The sequence below is a fragment of the Crotalus tigris genome, unplaced genomic scaffold, assembly GCF_016545835.1.
Source record: "Crotalus tigris isolate CLP2741 ecotype Arizona unplaced genomic scaffold, ASM1654583v1 scf7180000018765.387419, whole genome shotgun sequence".
NCBI classification, from domain to species: domain Eukaryota; kingdom Metazoa; phylum Chordata; class Lepidosauria; order Squamata; family Viperidae; genus Crotalus; species Crotalus tigris.
Window position 1 is genome coordinate 146,255 of NW_024097188.1, and position 21,627 is coordinate 167,881.

The 21,627-nt window shown below is 47.4% G+C and overlaps 1 protein-coding gene across 3 annotated transcripts in view; it reads left to right on the forward strand.

The window, feature by feature from the left end:
* Nucleotides 1-21,627, forward strand: part of LOC120313714 (disintegrin and metalloproteinase domain-containing protein 9-like) — a 52,027-nt gene that overhangs the window by 23,552 nt on the left and 6,848 nt on the right. For all 3 annotated transcript variants that reach the window (XM_039355887.1, XM_039355888.1, XM_039355889.1), the window contains 6 exons: nt 515-680; nt 3,406-3,495; nt 6,094-6,286; nt 7,436-7,541; nt 12,908-13,091; nt 21,109-21,186. In XM_039355887.1, the coding sequence (XP_039211821.1) occupies nt 515-680; nt 3,406-3,495; nt 6,094-6,286; nt 7,436-7,541; nt 12,908-13,091; nt 21,109-21,186 (817 nt within the window). The remainder of the gene's footprint in view (nt 1-514; nt 681-3,405; nt 3,496-6,093; nt 6,287-7,435; nt 7,542-12,907; nt 13,092-21,108; nt 21,187-21,627) is intronic.

Sequence of the window (21,627 nt, forward strand, 5' to 3'; positions counted from 1 at the left end):
TATTATTGATCATCACACAGTCAGCCAGATGTTCAGACTGGATTTGGCATTTTGTCTACCTATCGAGTCCTTACCCAAGACCTGGGATAGGCAGATGTGGATGTTTGATGGTATTACAGATATTGTCGCAGGATGGAAGCGGTTCCTAGTAAGGCCGCCTTTTGCAATTGACTAATAGCGAATTTGTCAATGCCGATGGTGTTCAAGTGATGCTCCAGCTGTTTTGGGATTGCATCCAAGGCACTTATTATTATTATTATTATTATTATTATTATTATTATTATACCCAGCCGCCACGTTTGCTTTCAAGTATTTAAATGTAATATTAGAAAATCAATAAAAATTTACCAAAAACAAAGCCTCTGAATTTTGATTGCGTGATCCCGGGGGACACTGCAACGGTCGTAAGTGCGAGTCACGTTTTTCGGCGCCGTTGCAACCACACACGGTCGCTGAATGAACAGTTGTAATGTGAGGACCGCCTGCAAGTCACGGATCCTCTCTCTTGTTGCAGAAAACGCTACGCGCTGAGCAACTGCAGCAAAGAGACCTACTTCGCGTTCCTGCAGGGCCCAGGGAGGGACTGCTTCCTCAATTTGCCCAAAGATGTCACACCGAAAAAGACGTGCGGCAACGGCATTGTGGAGGATGGAGAGCAGTGCGACTGTGGCACGGATGAGGTCAGTGCCTCTGCCTCCAGGACAACGCGCTTCATTTGGGCGCTGTCTAACAAAATGAAATTCAAGGGTGGAAAAAGGCAGGTTCTACATTTAGGCAAGAAAAACCAAATGTACAGGTATAGTATAGAATCATGGGTCTTCAAACTTGGCCCTTTTATGACTCCTGGACTTCAACTCCCAGAATTCCTGAGCCAGCTATGCTGAGGGGAAAGGGAGGTTTCCAAACTGAGCCAGGCTGGCTGAGGAATTCTGGGAGTTGAAGTCCATGAGTCATGAAGGGGCCATAGTTCCCCCATGCTGGCTGAGGAATTCTGGGAGTTGAAGTCCACGAGTCATGAAGGGGCCATAGTTCCCCCATGCTGGCTGAGAAATTCTAGGAGTTGAAGTCCAGAAGTCATGAAGGGGCCAAAGTTTCCCCATGCTGGCTCAGGAATTCTGGGAGTTGAAGTCCACGAGTCATGAAAGGGCCATAGTTCCCCCATGGTGCCTCAGGAATTCTGGGAGTTGAAGTCCCCATGAAGGGGCCATACTTTCCCCCATGCTGGCTCAGGAATTCTGGGAGTTGGTCCCCAAGTCATGAAGGGGCCATAGTTCCCCCATGCTGGCTGAGGAATTCTGGGAGTTGAAGTCCGCAAGTCATGAGGGGGCCATAGTTCCCCCATGCTGGCTGAGGAATTCTGGGAGTTGAAGTCTGCAAGTCATGAAGGGGCCATAGTTCCCCCATGCTGGCTCAGGAATTATGGGAGTTGAAGTCCAGGAGTCATAAAAGAGCCAAGGTTGCCTACCCCTGGTATAGGTGGCCCCTTGCTCAATAGTAGCAACTGTGAGAGGGACCTCGGAGTCCTAATGGACAATCCCTTAAATAGGAGCCAGCCGTGTGCTGTAGCTGCCAAAAAGGCCAACACAGTGCTGGGCTGCATTAACAGAGGGAGAGAATCAGGATCACGTGAAGTATTAATACCACTCTTCAATGCCTTGGTAAGGCCACACTTGGAATACTGCATCCAGTTTTGGTCACCACAATGTAAAAAGGATGTTTAGAAAGAGTGCAGAGAAGAGCAACAAAGATGATCAGGGGACTTGAGGCTAAAACGTATAAGGAACGGTTGCAGGAATTGACTATATCTAATTTAATGAAAAGAAGGACTAGGGGGGGACATGATAGCAGTCTTCCAGTATCTCAGGGGGTGCCCCAAAGAAGAGTTGGGGGGTCCATCTATTCTCCAAAGCACCTGAGGGCAGGACAAGAAGCAACTGATGGAAACTCATCAAGGAGAGAAGCAACCTGGAACTAAGGAGAAATTTCCTGACAGTGAGAACAATTAACCAGTGGAACAACCTGCCTCCAGAAGCGGTGAATGCTCCAACACTGGAGGTTTTTAAGAAGAGACTGGACAGCCCTTTTTTGTCTGGAATGGTATAGGGCAGGAGTGTCAAACTTGCAACCTCACGTGACGTATCGCAACTTTTTTCCCACTGCCAGCAATGGGGTGGGAGTGATTTTGCCATGACGCATCCAGCCCCTGGCTGGCAGTTTGACATCCCCTGGTATAAGGTTTCTTGCCTGAGCAGGGGTTGGACTAGAAGACCTCCAAGGTCCCTTCCAAATCTGTTATCCTATAAGCCAAGGTTTCCCATCCTTGGCAACCTTAAGATGTGTAGACTTCCCCTCCCAGAATTCCCCAGCCAGTCCACAGATCATAAAGTTGAATTCTGGGAGTGGAAGTCCACACATCTTAAGGTTGAATTCTGGGAGATGAGAATTCTGGGAATTGAAGTCCACCGCATCTTGAAGTTGAATTCTGGGAGTTGAAGTCCACATATCTTAAAGTTGAATTCTGGGAATTGAAGTCCACGCATCTTGAAGTTGAATTCTGGGCTTTGAAGTCCACACATCTTGAAGTTGAATTCTGTGAGTTGAAGTCCACATATCTTAAAATTGAATTCAGGTTGTTGACGTCCACGTATCTTGAAGTTGTCAAGTTGTGGAACACCATCCTAGAGATCTCTGACAGACAACCAACCAGCTTCTTTTGCATCTAAGGCTTTGAAGTCCACGCATCTTAAAGTTGAATTCTGGGCTTTGAAGTCCACACATCTTAAGGTTGAATTCTGGGAGATGAGAATTCTGGGAATTGAAGTCCACGCATCTTGAAGTTGAATTCTGGGAGTTGAAGTCCACATATCTTAAAGTTGAATTGTGGGCTTTGAAGTCCACACATTTTGAAATTGAATTCTGGGAGATGAAGTCCACATATCTTAAAGTTGAATTCAGGGTGTTGACGTCCACGCATCTTGAAGTTGTCAAGGTTGTGGAACACCATCCTAGAGATCTCTGACAGACAACCAACCAGCTGCTTTTGCATCCATGTGAGAGATATGTAAAAGATCAGGTTAAAAATCAAATCCTGCTCTCCATTCTGGTCTCCTCCAGACGTGCTGGTCCACAACTACCTAAATTCACCCCCCAGCACAACCAAGAGGCCACTGGGGACACCTGGCCACTGGTGCCCAACATCTCTGGAGGCTTCCAGCTTTGGAGATGGTGGGCCAAGATTTCATCGGTCCTACACAGGAAGGAGACGGGGATCTCTCTGATTTCCTTTCTGACTTTTGGCCAGTTTAGGGACTGGGGAGCGTTCGGTGAGGGTCCTGCAGTTGGGCCTGGTGGGTGGTCCAAACCCCCAAGTGTGATCAATTGACCTTTCCTCCATCTTCCTGGCAGGAATGCATAATCAACGGCTGCTGTCAGGAGGACTGCCAAATGAAACCCGGTGCCAGCTGTCTTCAGGGATCCTGTTGTGAGGAGTGCAAGGTAAGGTCTTGGCTCTGCCCTCTTTGGGGGCTCCATCACCGTCAACTTATATGCCTCTTGAGTCTGCAACAAACCAGGATAAAGTGGCCCATGGCCAGCCGCAACGTCATGCCGTGATGGTGAGGACCGCCCTTGGATCACGATGCCTGACCCAAGTAGCCCGTTGTGGCCTTTGTGTGACAAGCTCCTATTTTCTCGTAGTCCTCAACTTACAACTTGTTCACGTTGTTGAAAGAAAAATCTTCGTCGGGATCCAGTCCAAGCCGGGAATAAACGAAATGCAGACTGCTTCAGAATGAAGGTGGTCGTTTATTGAAGAGCAGCAGAGCCAGACAAAAAGCTGGCTCTGGGGCAGCTGACCACAGGGAGCTGGGAGTGATGGGTTTTTTTATCCCTTCTTGGGCTTTTGTGTTTGGAGTTGTTCCTGTGGCATGAACTTTGACCTGAGTCTGAGTGTGCCTTTCTGGTATTCTAATGGTGGTGGGTTAATCCTATTTGTGTCCCAAAGGTCATACCCTCCAGATGGCCTCAACGACTCTCTAAGGCAGTGGTTCTCAACCTGTGGGTCGGGACCCCATTTGGGGTCGAACGACCATTTCACGGGGGTCGCCAAACAATGCGGTCCGCCATTTTTTTCCCCTTTTCCTTAGCTGTGCTACTCCCTTTTCTTCTATTGGCTTTTGAAATAGAGTCTAATTCTATTTTGAATAGAGTCTAATTCTATTGGCTTTCAAAATCCCATAGGAATTGTCCAGGCTGTCTCTGCCCTGCTGAGCCCGCCAAAAATCCCATTCTGCAAACGGTGCTGCACCAGTTGAGTAGTCCTCGATTTACGACCGGTTGAGTAGTCCTCGACCTACGACCGGTTGGGAGTCGCGGCATTAAAAAGGTTGGGAACCACTGCTCTAAGGAGTATAAATCCTTCCATTTCCCCACCATCCAATCAGAGCTGAAGACGTTTCTTGGATGTCTATGGAGATTCTCCGTCTTCCAGGTCATAGTTGTCCCCAAGGTGCTTTTTTCATAAGGCAACTGGACTTCCTTGTTTTTCCTTGAAGACGTTTCGCTTCTCATCCAAGAAGCTTGGGGGAAATGGGAGGATTTATACTCCTTGCAGATCGCTGGTCATTTGCCTCCTTTTAGAGAATCGTTGAGGCCACTTCAAGGTTTGCCTGTGTCCTTAGGGTCACCTGAGTGGTGCAAATGGGTGTGGGGTCTTCTTGGCCGCAGGGTGTTTTCTGCCCTGGGTCCCTTCCCCGTTGGAGACGGGCGCGGGCTGTTGGGGATGACACAACATTGTCCGCCTCTCAAACTGAAACGTCTTCCAAGAAAAGACGTTTGCCTCCAGCAACGGATGGCAACTCATCCAGGAGAGAAGCAACCTGGAACTAAGGAGAAACTTCCTGACAGTGAGGACAACTAACCAGTGGAACCACCTGCCTCCAGAAGCGGTGAATGCTCCAACATGGAAGTTTTTAAGAAGAGACTGGACAGCCAATTGTCCGAAATGGTCTAGGGTTTCCTGCCTGAGCAGGGGGTTGGACTAGATGACCTCCAAGGTCCCTTCCAATTCTGTTATTCTGTTATTTAATGGAATGGCTTGCCTTTGGAAGTTGTGGATGCTCCAACAGTGGAAGTTTTTAAGAAGAGGCTGGACAACCGTTTGTCCAAAATGGTATAGGGTCTCCTGCCTGAGCAGGGGGTTGGGCTAGATGACCTCTAAGGCCCCTTCCAATTCTGTTATTTAGTGGAATGTCTGGCCTTCAGAAGTTGTGGAGCTCCAACAGTGGAAGTTTTTAACAAGAGACTGGACCGCCGTTTATCTGGAATGGCATAGGGTTTCCTGCTTATGACCAGGGGGTTGGACTAGATGACCTCCAAGGTGCCTTCCAACTTTATCATCATCATCAGCAGCAGCAGCAGCAGCAGCATTATTATTATTATTATGGATCATCGCACAGTCAGCCAGATGTTCAGACTGGATTTGACATTTTGTCTACCTATCGAGTCCTTACCCAGGACCTGGGATAGGCAGATGTGGATGTTTGATGGTATTACAGGTATTGTCGCAGGATGGAAGCAGTTCCTAGCAAGGCCGCCTTTTGCAATTGACTAATAGCGAATTTGTCAATGCCAATGGTGTTCAAGTGGTGCTCCAGTTGTTTTGGGGATTGCACCCAAGGAGCCTATGACTATTGCTACTACCCTTGCTTGCTTTTGCCCCAGTCTTTCTATTTCTATTTGTAGGTCTTTGTATTTTGTTATCTTCTCCAGTTCTTTCTCTTCTATTCTGCTGTCTCCAGGCACTGCCAAGTCCACTATCCAGACTTTTTTGTCTTTCTTATTGACAATTGTTAAGTCTGGGGTGTTATGTTGCAGGTGCTTGTCTGTTTGATGATGATGATGATGATGATGATTACTATTATTATATGCTAACTCCGGCAGCTTCTGCAGCCCTTCCTCCATTATGGGAATGAAGGCATCATTCCGTTTCTGGGCACAGAGCAGATGCCTTCCAGATTCCCACGAGCCCCAGGGTTGCACGTCAGCCTGGCAGGACTAACGTTTGAGCTCCGTCTCTCTCTCTCTTCACCATAGTTGCTAACCGAAGGGACAGTGTGCCGGGCAGCCGTCTCTGATTGTGATCTGGATGAATACTGTTCGGGGACCTCGGAAACCTGCCCCCCGGATGTCTTCAAGCAAAACGGGATGCCCTGCGGCCTCGACAGCACCTGCTATTCGGGCGTCTGCCTGGACATCCGTCAGCACTGCCAGACGTTCTTCGGCAAAGGCAAGCGGGCTCTTCTCGGCGTCGGAGCAAAATGGAGATGCAGCTGGTGGGAATGGCGGGGTGTGTGTGTGTGTGTGTGTGTGGTTCCAGACCCTCAAGGTAGCTAAGCAGGGTTTGGTCCGGCTGGCATTTGGATGGGGCGATGCCAGCCCATCCCAAGCATTCAAGGCTTGTTTTCATCCTCCAGGTTTGCCCAACTGGCTTCATGCCTAAGGCGGGACTAGAACTCACCATCTCCTGGTGATTGGCCCAGAGTCACCCAGCTGGCTTTTATGCCTAAGGCGGGACTAGAACTCACCGTCTCCTGGTGATTGGCCCTGAGTCACCCAGCTGGCTTTTCTGCCTAAGGCGGGACTAGAATTCACCGTCTCCTGGCGATTGGCCCAGAGTCACCCAGCTGGCTTTTATGCTTAAGGCGGGACTAGAACTCACCATCTCCTGGCGATTGGCCCAGAGTCACCCAGCCGGCTTTTATGCCTAAGGCGGGACTAGAATTCACCGTCTCCTGGTGATTGGCCCAAAGTCACCCAGCTGGCTTTTATGCCTAAGGCGGGACTAGAACTCACCATCTCCTGGCGATTGGCCCAGAGTCACCCAGCCGGCTTTTATGCCTAAGGCGGGACTAGAACTCACCGTCTCCTGGTAATTGGCCCAAAGTCACACAGCTGGCTTTTATGCCTAAGGCGGGACTAGAACTCACCGTCTCCTGGTTTCTGAGCCAGAAATATAAATATATTTCTATATATAAATCTGTATTAAATTTACACATTTATAGACACTGCATAGTTAGATTATGGGTATATTATAGATATAAATACTTACAGATAAATCAGTATCCTCTGTATAAACATTACAAATGCATAAGAATATGTTACTTATACGTAAGGGTGTAGGTCTATGCATATGTTGTATATAGTATGTTTTAAATGTGTTATGTATGTGTGTGCACTTGAGAGCCAGCAACTAAATTTCATCTTCTAAGGTGTGCTATTGTGCGCACAGGAATAAAATGACAATAAAGCTTATCTAATCATTAATAAGCCTTCAGGGAACCTCTGCCTCAATGGGGGGGGGGGTCCAGCTCCATCTGGGTCTTGACTTTTTACCCCCTCCCCCCTTCTACCCCCTGCCCAACCCCTAAATCTTTAGCTGCAAAGCCTGCTCCATTCAGTTGCTACAAGGAGGTGAATTTGCAAGGCGACCGGACGGGTAACTGCGGCCAGGATAGATCCGGATACAAAAAATGCCGAGAAAAGTAAGTGCGTTTGTTGACTCCTACGGGAAGGAGAAAGCAGCCCCAACTAGCAAGTTCCTTGCTTGCATGGAAGGCACATCAGAAGGGTGAAAGAGGGTTTTGATGGTTAGAAGAACTAACCAGTGGAACTACCTGCCTCCAGAAGTTGTGGATGCTGCAACCCTGGAGGTTTTAAAGAAAAGACTGGACAGCCATTGGTCTGGAATGGTAGGGGGGTCTCCTGCTTGAGCAGGGGGCTGGACTAGATGACCTCCAAGGTCCCTTCCAACTCTTGTTATTCTGTTCTCCTTCCTTCCTTCCTTCCTTCCTTCCTTCCTTCCTTCCTTCCTTCTTTTCTTCTCCATCACTGGAGGCTTTTAAGGACAGCCATTTGTCTGAAATGGTAGAGGGTCACCTGCTTGAACAGGGGGTTGGACTAGATGACCTTCATGGTCCCTTCCAACTCTTGTTATTCTGCCTTCCTTCCTTCCTTCCTTCCTTCCTTCCTTCCTTCCTTCCTTCCTTCCTTCCTTCCTTCCTTCCTTCTCCATCACTGGAGGCTTTTTAAGAAGAGACTGGACAGCCATTTGTCTGAAATGGTCCAGGGTCTCCTGCTTGAGCAGGGGGCTGGACTAGATGACCTCCACGGTCCCCTCCAGCTCGGTGATCCCGTTATTCTGACGATGCTTTGGGATGTCAGCTCATCTCTTTCCGATCTCCCAGTTCAGCCCAAATGCTCTTTAAACCGTTGCTTCTATAACCAAAGAAAACCACATTGATAAAACAGATTTAGGCAGGTGTTTTTGACCTTGGCCCCTTTCAGGCGGGTGGACTTCAATTCCCAGGATTCCTCAGTCCGTCTGGACCATTGGGGCAAGTTCCCAAAGGGAGGAACCGAACCCTCTGCCAATGTGTACCTCATTCTGACACCCTATACTGAATTGTGAGGCTAAAGTCTAATGATGCTCTCTTAGTACCCCTCGTCCGCTATTCTCTTTCCAGGTCTTAATAGCCTGAGTTGAAAAGCATTTCAGGAAGACCGTTGTCCACTAAGGTTTTTCCTAGGAGTTCCTCTTTCACTTCTCCCATACTGGGAAATTGGAAAGATGAAAAGAATAGGAGGGTATATCCTCTCTCCTATTTTTAGAAGGACTTGTGGATAGCAGCGCCTGGAGGGAATAAGCAGAAGATCCGGAGCAGTGGACCTCCACGGGCTGGCTGGGTCTGAAGTCCAGGAGAAGGTCTGGGGCTTCAGTCAGTTCATGAAGATGATGATGATGATGATGATGATGATAATAATAATAATAATAATAATAATAATAATAATAATAATAATAATAATAATAATAATAATAGGCTCCTTGGGTGCAATCCCAAAACAACTGGAGCATCACTTGAACACCATTGGCACTGACAAATTCGCTATTAGTCAATTGCAAAAGGCAGCCTTACTAGGAACTGCTTCCATCCTGCACGATATCTGTAATACCATCAAACATCCACATCTGCCTATCCAGGTCCTGGGTAAGGACTCGATAGGTACACAAAATGCCAAATCCAGTCTGAACATCTGGCTGACTGTGCGATGATCAATATCAATAATAATAATAATATCTTCTCCAGTTCTTTCTTGTCTATTCTGCTGTCTCAGTGCCTGGAGACAGCAGAATAGACGAGAAAGAACTGGAGAAGATCACAAAATACAAAGACCTACAAATAGAAATAGAAAGACTGTGGCAAAAGCAAGCAAGGGTAGTACCAATAGTCATAGGCTCCTTGGGTGCAATCCCAAAACAACTGGAGCACCACCTGAACACCATTGGCATTGACAAATTCGCTATTAGTCAATTGCAAAAGGCGGCCTTACTAGGAACTGCTTCCATCCTGCGACGATATCTGTAATACCATCAAACATTCACATCTGCCTATCCCAGGTCCTGGGTAAGGACTCGATAGGTAGACAAAATGCCAAATCCAGTCTGAACATCTGGCTGACTGTGCGATGATCCATAATAATAATAATAATAATAATAATAATAATAATAATAATAATAATAATATGGAAATACATCATCTGAAATAGAATCGCTGCTGAACACTGTCCGTATATATAGCCAAGATATTGGAATGGAGTTTGGCTTGGACAAATGTGCCACACTTACTATCAAACAAGGAAAAATAGTGAAAAATGAAGGAATCAAGATGCCCCACGAAAATAACATTAAGAGTCTGGATGAGGAAGAGTACTACAAATACTTGGGTATCCTTCAAGCTGACAACATCAAGCACAATGAAGTCAAGAAAAAGATTAGAGGTGAATACATCAAGAGAGTGAAGAAGATCTTAAAATCCAAACTCAATGGAGGAAATACCATAAAGGAAATCAACACCTGGGCAATCCCAGTCATTAGGTACACAGCTGGAATAGTGGACTGGACTCAAGCAGAACTAAAAGCAATGGATAGGCAGACCAGAAAAATAATGACAATGAATCATGCCCTTCATCCATGCAGTGACATTGACAGACTTATCTACCAAGGCAAATAGGTGGGCGTGGAATGCTACAAGTACATCAGATGGTTGAAGAAGAAAAAAATGGCTTTGGAAGAATATCTGAAGAACAATGATGAAGATGCACTGAAATTAGTATATCAGGAAGGCTTACTAACTACTGGAGAGACCAAACTGGCCTACAAGAAAGACCAAAGGAAGAACAGAATGGAGGCATGGGAAGACAAAGCACTACATGGCCAATACATGAAAAAAAATAGCTGGGAAAGCAGATAATAATAAAACCTGGCAATGGCTAAGAGCAGGAAAATTGAAGAAAGAGACCGAGGGACTAATTCTGGCTGCACAAGACCAAGCCTTAAGGACAAATGCATACAAAGTCAAAATTGAGAAGACAGCAAAAGACAGTAAGTGCCGCCTCTGCAAAGAAGCTGAAGAAACAGTGGACCACTTGGTAAGCGGTTGCAAGAAGATTGCACAGACTGATTACAAGCAGCGGCATGACAAAGTAGCAACAATGGTGCATTTGAAGATCTGCAAAAAATATCATTTGCCTGTAAGCAAAAACTGGTGGGATCATAAAATAGAGAAAGTCATAGAAAATGATAAAATTAAACTGCTCTGGGACTTCAGCATTCAAACAGACAAGCACCTGCAACATAACACCCCAGACTTAACAATTGTCGATAAGAAAGACAAAAAAGTCTGGATAGTGGATGTGGCAGTGCCTGAGATAGCAGAATAGAAGAGAAAGAACTGGAGAAGATAACAAAATACAAAGACCTACAAATAGAAATAGAAAGACTGTGGCAAAGGCAAGCAAGGGTAGTACCAATAGTCATAGACTCCTTGGGTGCAATCCCAAAACAACTGGAGCACCACTTGAACACCATCATCGGCATTGACAAATTCCCAATCAGTCAATTGCAAAAGGCAGCCTTATTAGGAACTGCTTCCATCCTGCGACGATATCTGTAATACCATCAAACATCCACATCTGCCTATCCCAGGTCCTGGGTAAGGACTCGATAGGTAGACAAAATGCCAAATCCAGTCTGAACATCTGGCTGACTGTGCGATGATCCATAATAATAATAATAACAATGTTGGAAGGGACCTTGGAGGTCATCTAATCCAACCCCCTGTTCAAGCAGGAAACCCTACACCATTTCAGACAAATGGCTGTCCAGTCTCTTCTTAAAAACTTCCAGTGTTGGAGCATTTGGGCGGTTTTAGGGGTGGGGAATTGTGGTGGGTGGGAGTGTGTTTGGGGATTATGTGTGTGAGACCTGGTCTTTGGGTGTCACGTAAATTTCGTTGTATGTCTGTACTGTGTATACACATACAATGACAATAAAGTTTTATTTATTTATTTATTTTATTTACCGCTTCTGGAGGCAGGTGGTTCCACTGGTTAATTGTTCTCACTGTCAGGAAGTTTCTCCTTAGTTCCAGGTTGCTTCTCTCCTTGATGAGTTTCCATCCGTTGCTTCTTGTCCTGCCTTCAGGCGCTTTGGAGAATAGCTTGACTCCCTCTTCTTTGGGGCAGCCCCTGAGATAATGGAAGACTGCTATTGTGTCCCCCCTCATCCTTCTCTTTGTTAAACTAGACATCCCCAATTCCAGCAACCATTCTTCATATGTTTAGCCTCCAGTCCCCTGATCCTCTTTGTTGCCCTTCTCTTTACTCATTCGAAAGAGACCCATTTGCAAATTTGTAACTGAAATTCTGAAACCCTTTGTTTGAATGGTGAGATTAAAGTCTAATTATGCACTCTTATTACCCCCTGTCCACTCTTCTCTTTCAAGGCCTTAATAGCCAGATTTAGGGAATTTAAGGAAGGCCTTTCTCTTCTAAGATTTTTTTTCCTAGGGGTTTCTCCATACAGGAAAAGTTGGAAAAATAAATGAAAAGTAGGAAAGTAGACTCTCCCCTCTTCTATCTAAAAAGAGTGTCCTTCATTGATTACTCCTAAGTCCCCATTTTTTTTTTCAGTCTTGGGCAACTTTATGATGGGTGGACTTCAACTCCCAGAATTCAATTCTCGGAGTTGAGATCCACCCATACTGGCTGGCGAATCCTGGGAGCTGAAGTCCACTCACGGTGCTTGGGGAATTCTGGGAGTTGAAGTCCACATGTCCTGGCTGAGGAATTCTGGGAGTTGAAGTCCACATGTCCTGGCTGAGGAATTCTGGGAGTTGAAGTCCACATGTCCTGGCTGGGGAATTCTGGGAGTTGAAGTCCACCCATGCTGGCTGGGGAATTCTGGGAGTTGAAGTCCACATGTCCTGGCTGGGGAATTCTGGGAGTTGAAGTCCACCCATGCTGGCTGGGGAATTCTGGGAGTTGAAGTCCACTTATGCTGCCTGGGGAATTCTGGGAATTAAAGTCCACCTATGCTGGCTGGGGAATTCTGGGAGTTGAAGTCCACATGTCCTGGCTGGGGAATTCTGGGAGTTGAAGTCCACAAGTCCTGGCTGGGGAATTCTGGGAGTTGAAGTTCACTTATGCTGGCTGGGGAATTCTGGGAGTTGAAGTCCACAAGTCCTGGCTGGGGAATTCTGGGAGTTGAAGTCCACATGTTCTGGCTGGGGAATTCTGGGAGTTGAAGTCCACCCATCTTAAAGTTGCCAAGGTTGAAAAGTACCGATTTAGGTTCTCCAGCTGCTAAGTTCGTTCCTCCTCCGTATTTCCAGCTAGAGATGGGAGAACTTTCTTTTTAGGCTCCCTCTAGGTGCAGAAGGAAGTCTAGTTCCTTCTTTCCCAACCTGAAGATCAGCTCCCGACCCAGACAAGGTTTTGCTCCCTCTAAAAGCCACCAGAAGCCCATCGGGGGTCTTCAAGGGTCTCCTTGCCTGCCTGTCTTTCTTCTCAGAGATGCGTCTTGCGGAAGGCTCCAGTGCACTAACGTCCATAAAATTCCCAGAATTCCCCCGGGCTTCTCCATCCTCCAGACGCCCGTCGAAGAAGGGCTGTGCTGGAGTATCATCTCTCCCCAGCGGGATGATGGGAACGATGACGGAGCAGCGAAAGAGGGCTCTTCCTGTGGTCCCCGCAAGGTCAGAGGAGGGAGGGTTCGGGTGCAGAGAGGGCAGAGGGACAGGACGTGGACAGCTAGCCCGGAACAGAGTCGGCTTTGCCAGGAGAAGAGAGAGAGTGGCTGGCACTCCAGTGCCCCTCCATGTTCTGTGCCAGGGGCCTGCGACCTTGGCCCCCTTTCAGACTGGTGGACTTCAACTCCCATGCCTGGCTGGCTGAGGAATTCTGGGAGTTGAAGTCCACCGATGTCAATGCTGCAAATACTGTATATTCTTGCTTTGACAATATGCAAAACTGTTGGGCATTTATTGGGTTAATACTTAGCTTAGACTGGGCGGGGGGAAAAAAGCCCGGGAAAGAAAGAGGAAGTAAACTTTTGACCTTCTCACTAATTGGATAATGTGACCTGTGACTGCATGAGAGGGAGGGGTTGAGCAAGGAAAGCTTGATGCCAGCCACCGGAAGTTCAGATTCTGGCATCAATTAGTCCAATGTTGACCGGCATAATTTGTAGCTCTGCAAATAAAGACTTTAGGAAACATGCCTGAAAGTTCTTTGAAGTGCTTCATTAGTCGGAACTTGTGACATCATGCCAGAATCCAACACTCTTTTCAAACGATCTACGTCCCGATCTATCAACAGTAGCCTCGGGGGAGATCTCATTATGGAGAAAAAAAAATTGCCTGAAACCAGCCCCGTAGCTGCAACAGTCTCCCCGGGGGGGGGGAAGCGACAGCCAGCAAGCCGGGGGAGAGAGAAATTTGGCAGATTTCCCAGCTGAGAGCGAAGACTTCAAAAGCAGAATGGACAGATAACACAGTTATGGGTGAGTCGTTGAAAAGATTTCAAAACTTAGAAATGAGAAACAGAAAACAGTCCCTACAAAGTGAAACCTTCATCCCTAAGAGAGAGAATCCCAGTTTGAATCCTCTGCAGCAAAGGGGAAATTGGGTTCCCCAGCAAGTGGCTGATCCATGTCCTCTGAACTTACCACAGCCAACAAAGGCCTTGCAATGCCTTGGGGTGGTACAGAAGCCAGGAAATCAGCAGCTGGGGGGAGAACAGCCACAGCAAGGAGGTTGGCCACAGCCCCCAAACGTGCAAACCCTGGGCATAAATCTGCAGCCAGGTTGGGGCCTACAGCAACTGGGGTGGCCACAAGAGCGATGGGGAGCCCAGCAGGAAGCCTGTCAGACCCTGCCTTTGCCAACCAGAGACCCCAACCCTGAAGAGAGGGTGAGTTCCAGTCTGAGGCATCTGCAGCAATGGGTAGATGGGTTTCCCCAGCAGATGGATGATCAGCAGCAGCCATGGAACCAGCCCCAGTGGGGGCCACAGCAGCCTGTGTTTGCACCACCCTTCAATGCAACGTTTGATGGGGACCCAGAGAAGCTGATTTTTTTCCTCACCCAAGTGCGTTCTCATCTAAATCGCTGGGCCTATCTCTATCCGGAACCAGGGGCCATGGTTGACGTCATTGGGGCCAACCTAGAGGGAGAAGCATCTGAATGGCTGAACAATCTATATAGCGAGCAAGCCCCCGAATTGGAAGATCCTCATCTCTTTCTCTTAGGACTGAGAGAACGATTTGAAGACCCATCCATCGGCCTCAAAGCAGCAGGACAAATTCACAAAATAAAACACGCGGGGAGGCCTGCCCTAGAGTACGTGCGAGAGTTCCGCAAGATGGCAGGGCGAATAGAGGGGTGGCCTGAGCAGTCCCTCATCCATCACTTCATCGAGGGATTAGATGATCACCTCTCCCAGGCTTGCATCTATCGAGAAGTACCTGATCGGCTGCAGGAGTGGTACCAGACGGCCGTGAAGCTGGATGTTAAGCTCTCTCGCTATAAAAAGCCTCCCCCACAGGAACCCGAACAGCAACCAGAGCTACCTGAACAGCAATCACCCCCACGAAAGCCTTCAACCACTGCAAGGGCTGAGAGACCCAGGCCACCTGCACGCCCTTCCTTTGAGTGTTTCCGGTGTGGACAAGGAGGACACCGAGCGGCCACCTGTCCAGTCCCCTACCCTCGACTGCAGAGCAAGCCAGGACCGGCGATGCAAAAGAAACCTGCTCAGCGGCTACCAAGAGAAAAATCTAATCGACTCACGCAAGAACCAGTCGCCCAGGTTACACCCCACACACAGGAGAATGCCAAGACTCCAGGTGGACCTGCCCCTGCCCTTCCCTTCTTTGATAGCGACGATGAAGGAGAAAACGACCCAATGGTGAGTCAACAAATCCTGCCTTTTTCACTGCCCGCCAAGCTCGTAATCCCTACGTCTGGGGCACAAATAGACTTAAACGTACTAATTGATTCGGGATGTACCCGCTGCATTATTAGTCTGGCGTTTGCCATGAAAATGGGCATAAGGGCAAAACAGCTTTCCAAACCGATGAGATTTGAGCAAGCCGATGGCTCCCTGATGGGAGGGACTCTTATTACACAAATAACTGAGCCTTTACGCCTAGAAATAGGTGCACACTGGGAGTTTATTCGTTTCCTGGTGGCTCCAAAGATGACCGAGGCAGTGATCCTGGGACTAGCCTGGTTGGACAAATGGAAGCCATTTATCTGGTGGGAGAAAGGAATGAGAATTGTGAGACTACCTATAGGGCCTGATCCCCCCATTGATTCAACAGATGTTACCGGGCATCTTAGGCCACCCAATGAGCGAGCGCACATGGCCGTCTCACTGACCCCAGGTGAACCAAAGAATACTTGGACCTGGCGGAGGTGTTCAGTGAAAAAGAATGTGATGCCCTACCCCCTCACAGACCCAATGACTGCTCCATCGAACTGGTGCCCGGAGCCAAACTCCCACGTCCGAGGATGTATGCTATGTCCCCCCTCGAAATGGAGGAGATGCAGCGATATGTGAACAAGAACCTAGCGAGGGGGTTTATTGAACGGGCCAAATCTTCCGTGGGAGCCCCTGTGTTGTTCAAAGAGAAAAAAGATGGGTCTCTTCGTCTCTGCGTAGACTACAAGGGACTCAATGCTGTAAGTGTGGAAAATAAATACCCCCTCCCCCTCCTAAAGGATTTATTGACCCACCTGGCTAAGGGGAGTGTCTTCACTAAGTTAGACCTAAGAGAGGCATACTACCGGGTGAGAATAAAAGAGGGAGACGAGTGGAAAACTGCCTTCAACTGTCCAATGGGGAGCTATCAGTTCAAAGTCATGCCATTTGGACTACAGGGGGCCCCAGCCGTATTTATGCAGTTGATTAATGAGGTTCTACATGATCACTTGTACAAAGGGGTTTTGGTGTATCTTGATGATATCCTGATATACAGCACAAACATGAATGATCACATAAAACTAGTGAGAGAAGTGTTAAAGAAACTATTGAATGCCAAGCTTTATGTCAAATTGTCAAAATGTGAATTTCACCGAACCCAATTAGACTATCTTGGCTACCGAATTTCCAATGAGGGTATTGAAATGGATCCGGCCAAGGTAAAAACTATAATCGAATGGCAACCCCCAAGGACTCGCAAACAGCTCCAAAGCTTTCTGGGTTTTGCCAACTTTTATCGTCAATTCATCCCTTCTTTTGCCGAGATTGCCCTTCCTCTTACAGAACTACTCAAAACAGGCAAAGGAGGCGGGAAGCCACGACCGGGCCAACCACTAGCATGGACAATGAGCTGTCAAACAGCTTTTGAGAATTTAAAGAGACTATTTGCCGCTGAACCGGTTCTAAAGCACCCCTGCCCAGGAGAACCCTTTGTGATTCAAGCCGATGCCAGCGATGTGGCGGTTGGAGCAGTGTTACTTCAAAAGAACAAAAATGGGATCCTGCAACCCTGTGCCTACACCTCTAAGAAATTCACTGAGAGCGAGCGAAGATGGGCAATCTGGGAGAAAGAGGCCTTCGCAATTAGGTGGGCGCTATTGAACTGGCGACACTATCTAGAAGGGAGCAAGGTGCCATTTGAGGTATGGACTGATCACAAGAACCTAGAGGCACTGAAAACTCCTCGCAAATTGTCACCAAAGCAAGTACGGTGGGCACAGTACTTTAACCGCTTCAACTTCACTCTAAAGTACATACCAGGAGGAAAGAACTTTCTAGCTGATGCGCTATCCCGGTTACCCCAGTACAAAAGTGAGCGAGAGCAGGTTAACGAGGCAATTATTCCCAATCCACAAACTGTCACTCAACTTACACCTCGCAGGGTCCCCAATCCGGATGACCCTGGAGTGAAGAAAATAAAACGAGAGCTCCTCACTGACCAATGGTTCAAAGATAATCAATCGTCCCTAACATGCAGAGATGGCTTGGCATACAAAGGGGGGAAGTTATATTTGCCAGAAGCGCTCCGTCTTAATGCTCTCAACCACAGCCACGATGTAAAGCAAGCTGGACACTTCGGATATTTGAAAACCCTACACCTCACCCGCCGGCAATTCTGGTGGCCGGGGCTGAAAAAGGATGTGGAAAACTATGTAAAAAGTTGTACAGTATGTGCTACAATGAAAAGAATCCCGGGGAAAACTCCTGGGTTACTGCAACCCGTGGCGGACCCTTCTCAACCCTGGGAAGAAATAGCTATGGACTTTATAGTGGACCTACCTGAAAGTAAGGGAAATACTGTCATTTGGACTGTGATAGACCTGTTCTCGAAACAAGCTCATTTCATCGCCTGCAAAGGACTCCCATCCGCCCAACGCCTGGCCAAATTGTTCCTGAAACATATCTACCGGCTGCATGGTGCCCCTAAGCGAATAATCTCAGACAGGGGGGTGCAATTCACAGCGAAGTTTTGGAGAAATTTCCTTACATTGATTGGATCATCTCAAGGGTTATCATCTGCTTTTCATCCAGCCACCAATGGGGCCGCTGAAGCCGCTAACAAAATGGTGGAGCAATATCTTAGGTGCTACGTTTCCTACCAACAGACGAACTGGACTGATCTCCTCCCTTTTGCGGAGGTGGCATACAATAATTCCGTGCACAGCAGCACCGGCTACACGCCTTTCAAAGTAGCCACAGGGAAAGAATTCAACCCAATACCTGAATATCCTCAGTTGCCCTCCGCTTCACAGACACTTGGGGTGAGAGGGTGGGAAGAAGTTTGGAAAAACACAAAAACTGCGTTAAAAAAGACTTTTGAAACCTATAAAAAGCAGGCTGATAAAAAGAGGGCTCCCCAAAGAACATTCCAAGTTGGGGAAAAGGTCTATCTGTCAACTAAATATCTACGCCTCAAATTGCCCAGCAAGAAATTGGGACCAAAATTCTTGGGGCCTTTCCCCATAGTAAAGGTCATCAACCCAGTCACAGTACAACTAAAGCTCCCTAAACTGTTAGGGAAAATTCACCCAGTTTTCCATTGTAGTTTGTTGAAGCCTTATCGGGGCTCCACTTTGAGACCTCCTCCAAAGAAGGCACCTGGACCCCTCGTAGTGGCAGGGCAGACCCACTATGAAGTGAAACGTATTCTTGACTCCAGAATCTTTAGAGGGAAATTACAGTACTTGGTACAATGGAAGGGATACCCATTGTCTGAAGCCACCTGGGTGAAATCTAGTGAAGTGAACGCTGACAGATTGATCGAAAAGTTTCATATGAAACACCCCAGCAAACCGAAAGATAACCCTTAACAAATGCTTTTGTTTTCCTTACAGGATCTGTCCTTCTTGTAAGGGGGGCCGGATGTCAATGCTGCAAATACTGTATATTCTTGCTTTGACAATATGCAAAACTGTTGGGCATTTATTGGGTTAATACTTAGCTTAGACTGGGCGGGGGAAAAAAGCCCGGGAAAGAAAGAGGAAGTAAACTTTTGACCTTCTCACTAATTGGATAATGTGACCTGTGACTGCATGAGAAGGGAGGGGTTGAGCAAGGAAAGCTTGATGCCAGCCACCGGAAGTTCAGATTCTGGCATCAATTAGTCCAATGTTGACCGGCATAATTTGTAGCTCTGCAAATAAAGACTTTAGGAAACATGCCTGAAAGTTCTTTGAAGTGCTTCATTAGTCGGAACTTGTGACACCAGTCTTAAAGGGGCCATAGTTCCCCCATGTTGGCTGAGGAATTCTGGGAGTTGAAGTCCACGAGTCATGAAGGGGCCATAATTTCCCTATGCTGGCTGAGGAATTCTGGGAGTTGAAGTCCACCACTCATGAAGGGGCCAAAGTTTCCCCCATGTTGGCTCAGGAATTCTGGGAGTTGAAGTCCACGAGTCATGAGGGGGCCATAGTTCCCCCATGCTGGCTCAGGAATTCTGGGAGTTGAAGTCCATGAGTCATGAAGGGGCCAGTTCCCCCATGCTGGCTCAGGAATTCTGGGAGTTGAAGTCCACGAGTCATGAGGGGGCCATAGTTCCCCCATGCTGGCTCAGGAATTCTGGGAGTTAAAGTCCATGAGTCATGAGGGGGCCATAGTTCCCCCATGCTGGCTCAGGAATTCTGGGAGTTGAAGTCCACAAGTCTTAAAGGGGCCATAGTTCCCCCATGCTGGCTCAGGAATTCTGGGAGTTGAAGTCCACAAGTCTTAAAGGGGGCCAAGGTCGGAGGTCCCTGGCACAAAACATGGAGGGGACTCCTCTGCCATCTGGAGCCGGGGCCGATCAAGTGGGCCACCAAGCCACCTTTTCTGCCACCACAGTAGGATCACCATGGCCACCAGTACCGAGGCCTACCTTGAACCCTTGGGTGGAATTAACTCTTTTTTAAAGAACAGAAGCAGACATATTTATTTATTTATTTATGAAACTTATATACCGCTTTAAGTGCAAGCACTCTCTAAGCGGTGTACACCAGTAAGCAATGTATATATATATATATTTACATTGCCCCCCACAATCTGGGTCTCTCTCTCTCTCTCTCTCTCTCTGCCTTTTTTACTTTCTCCCTTTTTGTCTCCTTTTCTTTTGTCTGTTTTTCTCTCTATTTCTCTTTCTATTTTGTCTTTCTCTCTCTCCCTTTCTTTTTTCTCTCTTCCTCATTCTCTCCTCTCTTTCCTTTCTCTCTTTCTATTTCTCTCTCTCCCTTTCTTTTTTCTCTCTTCCTCATTCTCTCCTTCCTCTCTCTCTCTTTCCCTCCTTTCTTTCTCTCTTTCTCTTTCTCTCTCTCTCTCTCCCTTTCTTTGTTCTTTTGCTTTCTTTTTCTCCCTTTCTCTCCCTTTCTTTTCTCTCTCTCTCTTTCCCTGCTTTTCTTTCTTTCTCTCTATTTCTTTCTTTGTTTTTCTCTCACCCTTTCTTTTTTCTCTTTTCCTTTCTTTCCCTTTCCCTCCCTTTCTTTCTTGTCTCTCTTTCTCTCCTTTCTCTCTCGTTCCCTTCTTTCTCTTTCTCTCTCTATTTCTTTCTTTGTCTTTCTCTCTTTCTCTCCCTTTCTTTTTTCTCTCTCTCTTTCCCTCTTCTTTCTCTTTCTCTCTCTATTTCTTTCTTTCTCTTTCTCTTCCTGCTCAGGCAGGAAACCCTATACCATTTCAGAAAAATGGCTGTCCAGTCTCTTCTTAAAAGGCCAGTTGTGCTCATAAATTTGAAGTCCACGAGTCATGAAGGGGCCATAGTTCCCCCATGCTGGCTGAGGAATTCTGGGAGTTGAAGTTCCCGAGTCATGAAGGGGCCATAGTTCCCCCATGCTGGCTGAGGAATTCTGGGAGTTGAAGTCCACGAGTCATGAAGGGGCCATAGTTCCCCCATGCTGGCTGAGGAATTCTGGGAGTTGAAGTCCACCAGTCATGAAGGGGGCCATAGTTCCCCCATGCTGGCTCAGGAATTCTGGGAGTTGAAGTTCCCGAGTCATGAAGGGGCCATAGTTCCCCCATACTGGCTCAGGAATTCTGGGAGTTGAAGTCCACGAGTCATGAAGGGGCCATAGTTCCCCCATGCTGGCTGAGGAATTCTGGGAGTTGAAGTCCACGAGTCATGAAGGGGCCATAGTTCCCCCATGCTGGCTGAGGAATTCTGGGAGTTGAAGTCCACCAAACATAAAAGAGCCAAGGTTGCCTACCCTGGTGTAGCCCATCGATGGATCCCTCACTCAATCCCTCCCGATGCTTTTCTGTTTCCAGATATGCATAAACCGATCGTGTGAAGAGATGAAAGTTTTGAATTACGATTGCGATGTTTCCAAGTGTAACAACCAGGGGGTAAGTAACAAAGAGCTGGACCCCCGTGAAAAGGTTTGGGTAGCAGAAATGGGTGCATTGTTTAGCCCCTTTCGTGACCCAACTAGGTAACATCACCAGTGCTAGAAGGGAGGGGAGAAGTAGTACTATTACAGCACTGATACAGCTCTGATCACGTTCCCTGTTTGGGTAATGAGATGTCTACCAAAAGCAACCAAGCACGGAGAGCAACAAGGACCTTAGAGTCCTCCTCCTCCTTCGTCCTTCTTCTTCCTTCGTCCTCCTTTGTCGTTGTCATTGTCGTCGTCGTCCTCCTCCTCCTCCCCCTCCTCCTCCTCCTCCTCCTAAATCCCAGTCCCTTTTAGCACTGATATTGTCCCCCAGTTGGGTCATTTATTTATTTTATTTATTTATTTATTTTATGAGACTTATATACCGCTTTAAGTGCAAGCACTCTCTAAG